We start from the raw sequence: 6541 nt of genomic DNA, 5'->3' as shown, positions 1-6541 counted from the left end.
CAAGGTAGGGGATCACCTGAATTTATTTTGAGGCACGTAGCCACGTTATTCATTAAATCAATCACCCGTTTGTTACTGAATTGAAATATCATATTTGTTTTATACCACATTCCCATATATACTATAATCAATTTATGAGCGCTGTCTTCTATTGCACTGACTCTCTTGTCTGCCCTCATGCGAATATCTTAATGTTTTCATTACTATGGTTTTATATTATTAAAAAAAAAAATCCAAATCTGTTGCCATCAAGTCGATTCCAACTCACAGTGACCCCATAGGACAGAATAGAATTGTCCCATAGGGTGTCCAAGGAGCAGCAGGTGGGATTTGATCTTTGGATTAACAGCTGAACTCTTAACCACTGCATCACCAGGGCTCCTTGATATTATACTCCAATATCAGTTAAGGTACTCTTGACTATTCTTACTATTTACATTTTTTTTGGTCTTTTCAAACATTATTTTTTTTTTCATGTGAATTTTAAGATAAGGTCATGTTGTTCTAAAATACTATACTAAATTGAAAATTACTTGCATTAAATTTATGTGGCACCATGGGCAAATTGTGTTCAAAACCTTTTTATTATGGAGAATTTTTGTATATATGTAAAAGCAGAGGAGTGAAATAAAAAATTAAGAACTAATTAATGAGATGAGAAATATATTAGAAATACTTAAGTCACAAAAAAGCCACCATTTTTTATGATTCTTTTGTGACTGTTTCTGTACTTATTCTTTTATTTCAGTGATTGGGCCAGGTGGATATGGCAGAAGAAAATGAGACCCTGTTGGCAGAGTTTGTGCTCATGCGGCTTACAGGTCATCCAGAGCTGCAGGTCCCCCTGTTCCTGGTATTCTTGGTGATCTACCTCACCACCATGGTGGGAAACCTTGGACTGATTGGCCTCATCTGCAAGGACCCCCATCTTCACACTCCCATGTACTTATTCCTTGGCAGTTTAGCCTTTGCTGATGCTTGTACTTCATCCAGTGTGACTCCTAAGATGCTTATGAATTTTTTATCCAAGTATCACGTGATTTCCATTTCTGACTGTATGGCCCAATTTTATTTTTTTGGTTCCAGTGCAACCACAGAATGTTTCCTCCTGGTAGTGATGGCCTATGACCGCTATGTCACCATATGCAACCCCTTGCTTTATCCGGTGGTGATGTCCAATAGCCTCTGTACTCAACTGATAGGTGTTTCATATGCTATTGGTTTTGTGCATTCCGTGGTTCATGTGACTTTGTTATTTAGATTAACTTTCTGCAGATTCAATATAATACAGGATTTCTACTGCGAAATTTTACAACTGTTCAAAATCTCTTGCACTGATCCTACAGTTAATGTAATCCTGGTTTTAATTTCTTCAGCCTTTATCCAAGTCTTAACTTTTATGACCATCATAATTTCTTATACCTGTGTCCTCTTTGCCATCCTGAACAAGAAGCCTGAAAAAGGCAGAAGCAAAGCCTTCTCCACGTGCAGTGCCCATCTGCTCTCTGTCTCTTTGTTCTATGGCACTCTCTTCTTCATGTATGTGCGTCCTGGGTCTGGCCCAGCTGAAAATCAAGACAAAATGTATTCTTTATTTTACACAACAATAATTCCCCTACTAAATCCTTTTATTTACAGCCTGAGAAACAAAGAGGTTTCTGGTACCTTGAGAAGAATAATGAAGAAATAAATAATAGGCAGTTTTCAAACTTTTTCCTTTACCGTTTGGAAGAATGCTCTGCCTTCTCGACAGATCTCTGCGGGAAGGAACCCAGCTTCTTACACTGTTTACTTGGATTTGGGTCCAGTTTAAGTTTGGTAGCAGCATCACCCACAACTAATTTAATTGGAAACATTTTTATCCATTTTTTCTTTGCAAATGAGATATCTACCAAGAAATTCCAAAATAGAGGTAGTAATTGACAAATTTACTAAGAAATGACTCTAATTGAGGCTGGCATATAGGGTGTGTCACTTAACTCATGAGTGATCTGAAAACACCACTCTGGACTTGCTCGTTGATAAGACTTAGTCATTTTGTACTAGTCGCAGACGTTGTTGTTAATCACTGTCAACTCATTTTCGACTCGTTGGAACCGGATACGTGCAGAGTAGAACTGCTCCATACTCTGGTAAAGTTATAAAAATAAAACTCTGCTTCTTTGCAAAATATATTCCTGAGAATAAATGTACTATTTAGTGATAAAAGTAGAGGAAAAAATAAAAATATTTTTAAAAATGTGTGAATCTTAGGAAGAAAATGGAAACTGGCGTGATTAAAGAGTGGAGCTTCAGAATCAGCCACAGCTCATATTTACAGCTTCTTGTCCTAATTTTATCAAGATATTCCATGGCTATCAAATTTAGGAATATCTCAGGATATATTTGCATATAATGAAGAGAATTTTCCTAGATTGGCCTTATGATTGCTTTATCGTTCCTATCAGCTCTAGTAGGAGCTGAAAAAGCAGGAAAAAAAAAGGAGCCTAGATCAGTGACCCTGGTCGCACAGTGGTTAGGAGCTGGGCTACTAACCAAAAGGTTGGAAGTTCAAATTCACTAGCTGCTCCTTGAAAACCCTGTGGGGCAGTTCTACTGTGTCCTATTTGATTGATATGAGTTGGAATCAGCTCGATGGCAAAGGGTTTGGTCAACAGGTTTAGATCAGGGAAAAGAAACTTGTGTTGTATATAAAAATATGGGTGAAATATCGCATCAAGAATCCTCAATTAATAGTTTATTTCCAATTCTGGAACATAATCATATATATATTCCTGTTTATTTTAGAATTGTTACACACATATAGTTTATTTGATTCATATTTTAGTAAAACTCAATTATATTCCTTTAGCAAACTGTTTTTTTCAGCATATGCACTTAGGAAAAGTAATTATACAAAGTGAGAATTAAGTGTAAGTTGTTGAAGGATAAAAATATGCCTACTGATCTGGCATTTTAAAAACACATTAGCTTTTGTTATGTCAATAGCTTCAACAAATAACCTAAAATTATTTGTTTAAAGAGTTAAGTATATGAGAAATACCTTTTATCATTTAAATTTATTTATCATATGCATATTATTAGTAAAAGATCAATTTGTATGGGTCTCAATATTTATTCCAATAAGTTTCTATTAAAAAAATTTAAAAATATCCCACAGGATTATGTTTATTTTCTTAAAATTTTCAATAATTTCATAGACTTGTGACTAATTTTACAAACACCATAATTTTTTTAAAACCATTTTGTTTTCTAAGTAGCATCTTTTATTGTAACCTACTAGTAGTATTTAAAAAATAATCTCATATAGTTGTCATCCTTTTTGCAAGTGTAAATAAATTTATTTCTTCATGTATATAACACCTGTTTTATTTGAAGTACCTATAAAAAAACCATGTGTTAATATTTTTACATTTTTCAATTATCTTTATAATTGCACAAGTAATACATAATTTCAATGGGGTTATTTTTAATAAAATCAAAACTCTTGTATTATGCTATCTTGGGTAAAAAAAAGGTTAACTGTTAAAGTATAGACTTTTCCTCCATTAGAAATCCCTGAGGAATTGACACCTAGAAAATCTTGTCTGCCAACTGAAGAATTGCATCAATTCAGAATAAATTAAATTCTTGCTGGGGTTTGTGTGGAATGATTGCAGATTCAAGATGTCCCTAAGTATGTTGTACCAGTTGTCAAGACTTTTTAATGCAGAGCCTGTAGTTCATGGAACGCAGCTGCACTGAAAAATGGAAGCGAGGCAAACCTCCCTCTAGGAGCTAGATGACACCAAAGTACTTAAGCTGAAAGACCCGAGACCAGGCAACTTCCCTGTGCTGATGTGATCTGCGCTTGTATCAGTTTGCATTTCATGATTGGGACTTTGGAAGCTGTGTTAGGGTATACAAGACCTCTATAATGCCTTGTCATTCTTTCTTAAAGCAGAAATAAACTTGGCTCTGCGTAAGTCTATTGTGACATATAGTTTGATTGATATTCCATGCTTGAAACCTACTACTGTTGTCTTATGATTAAGTGACTCCTATTACATTGCCTTTCAGACCCTTGGCACAATATGCAAAGATACTTTATGGTTCAAAGAAGGGTAGGTAAGGAGGATCTTTTGACACTCTGGTGTTGAAAGGGCCACTAACTCACCCTTGGTTTGAGGTAGTAGAAGCTTTTTGAGGCAAATTACGGAGGAAAACTTCAGTGGTATATCTTCAAAACTCTGGGGTTTTGCAAGATGGTTTAATAAAGGCAAAGAGCAAAAATGGCTAGAAACATTTCTTGATTGTTATTAATGGCATTAGCAAAAGTGAAACCCTATGAGAACATACCAAAAAAACAAAAACAAAAACAAAAACAAAAAACCCACAAAACAAACTCATTGCCCTCAAGTTGATTCCAACTCCTAGCGACCCAAAATGACAGAGTAGAACTGCCTCATAGTGTTACTAAGTCTGTAACATTTATAGAAGTAAACTGCCACAACCTTCTCCCACAGAGCAGCTTGCGGGTTTTAATCGCCAACCTTTTGGTTAGCAGCCGAGTGCTTATCTACTGCACCACCAGGGCATAAAAACATTAAATAGGCCTATTCAGAAATTATGAGATAAAGAGTAAAATAGAAGATGAGTCAAGAGACATTTTGCTAAGAACTTAGGCAGGTATTGTGTTTACCTGGTCAACCAGAAGTCAACACACTCACTAAGAGATAGGAAGATAAAGCTAGGTGTCCATAGAAATGGCAGGGTCCTGTTTAACAGTTTGGGCACCTTGCCAGCAAATAATAACAGAAACCTAATCAGTTCTTATTAGCCTGAGTACTGACTGTATGGTGAAAGGAGCAATATATTAATTACAGATGCATTTCAATGGAGGGAATTATTACCCATAACAACTATGAACATTGGTGTACAGCTCTCATTCCAAATAATCATCCCCTCCTTTTGCAGTGGTTAAAGCAGGAATCTGGCAAGTTCATCCTGAACAAGTTAGCTGCCCAATTCTTTGATCTAACCATATATGAAAGAAAGATCCCTGCAGAGGTAGTTGAAATATAAATGCAGGTACCTTATACTGGATGTAGAAACCAAAAAAACCAAACCCAGTGTTGTTGAGTCGATTACGACTCATAGTGACCCTATAGGACAGAGTAGAACTGCACCCATAGAGTTTTCAAGGAGTGCCTGGCATATTCCAACTCCTGACCCTTTGGTTAGCAGCTGTAGCACTTAACCACTACGTCACCAGGGTTTCCACTGGATGTAGAAAAAAAAATCACTCAATAAAATGCCTCTAACACAAACTATGGAGTCCCTGGGAGGTACAAAGTTTAACATGTTTTGCTGCTAACCTAACGTTAGCAGCAAAGGCTTCTTGGAAGACAGGTTTGGTAGTCTACTCTGAAAAGTCAGCCATTGAAAATGTTATGCAGTATAGTTCTACTGTGACACACCGAGGTCACCATGAGTCAGAATCGACTCCATGGCAACTTTTTTTTTTTTTAGCACAAATTATGATAAATACAATTAGAAGGAAAGTTTATCATGCTTGGCACCTACACATAATCTACTGTCTCATGTAAGAAATCTGTGCCAACTGCAAGGTCACAATATTTTTCTCATGTTTCCCACCAACCCCCCCAGAAGTTTTAGACTTGTAGTTTAAATGTTTAACTCTAGGAAGCATTTCAATTTAATTTTTGTGTATGGGGTGAGTTAAGAGTAGAGGTTCATTTTTTTCCCATGTGCATGTTCAGTTGTTGAAGTGCTATTTGTTAAAAAGTTGAAAAGACTATTTTTCCCCCCATTGAAAAAAATTAAATGGCTCATGTAAGTGTGCATCTTTTTCTAGATTCTTTATTCTGATCCATTGACCTGTATGTCCATTCACAGGTCAATATCACACTATATTGATTATTTTATCTATATTCTAAGTCTTAAGATAAGGCTAAGTCCTCCAAACTTATTTTGCTCTTGCAAAATAGCTTTTTATTAATATATCTATCTGTGCCTGTATGGAAATAGATATTGAGTTTACATATGGAAATAAATACATATATACTGTAAAATTTCTACAAAAATTGAGTTTGATTGGAATGACATTGAATCTATAGATCTGGGGTGAAGTGATATCTTTAACAATATTAAGCTTTCCAATGTACAAACATGATATATATCTCTATTTATTTAGGTCTTTAATTCCTTTTGGCAATTCCTACAGGCAGGAAATAGGCCAAAGGAACTACTACTGTTGCCCTCCAAGAAAAGAAAGGGATCATCCCTGAAGCAGCTTGGAGATCAGCAGAACTGTTGGAAGGAACACAGGAAAAAGGGCCTTCTTGATTTCAAAGGGTGGGGCCATGATCTCCCACATCTCAAAGGGAGGGGCCACAGCCTCCCAGATTTCAAAGAGTTGGATACTTGCCTACTTGGTTCAGGGGAATAGGGTTACTAACCAAAGCTGAGTGGGCGGGGCTGCCATGGGGCAGCAGAACAGGGCATGCCATGGCTGAGGGGATGGTGTTGCCATTCAGAT

At 36.3% G+C, this 6541-nt stretch overlaps 1 protein-coding gene across 1 annotated transcript; it reads left to right on the top strand.

The window, feature by feature from the left end:
• The first annotated feature begins 628 nt into the window (after nucleotides 1-628).
• Nucleotides 629-1732, top strand: LOC100664461 (olfactory receptor 5AC1-like). The gene has a single exon (XM_003410344.3). The coding sequence runs from the start codon at nucleotides 767-769 to the stop codon at nucleotides 1688-1690; it is 924 nt and encodes a 307-aa protein (XP_003410392.2). The 5' UTR covers nucleotides 629-766; the 3' UTR covers nucleotides 1691-1732.
• The last annotated feature ends 4809 nt before the right edge of the window (nucleotides 1733-6541 follow it).

The sequence above is a fragment of the Loxodonta africana genome, chromosome 20 (genome assembly GCF_030014295.1).
Source record: "Loxodonta africana isolate mLoxAfr1 chromosome 20, mLoxAfr1.hap2, whole genome shotgun sequence".
NCBI classification, from domain to species: Eukaryota; Metazoa; Chordata; class Mammalia; order Proboscidea; family Elephantidae; genus Loxodonta; species Loxodonta africana.
The sequence above is the reverse complement of the archived record's forward strand: the minus strand, read 5'-3'. Positions and strand labels throughout refer to the sequence as shown.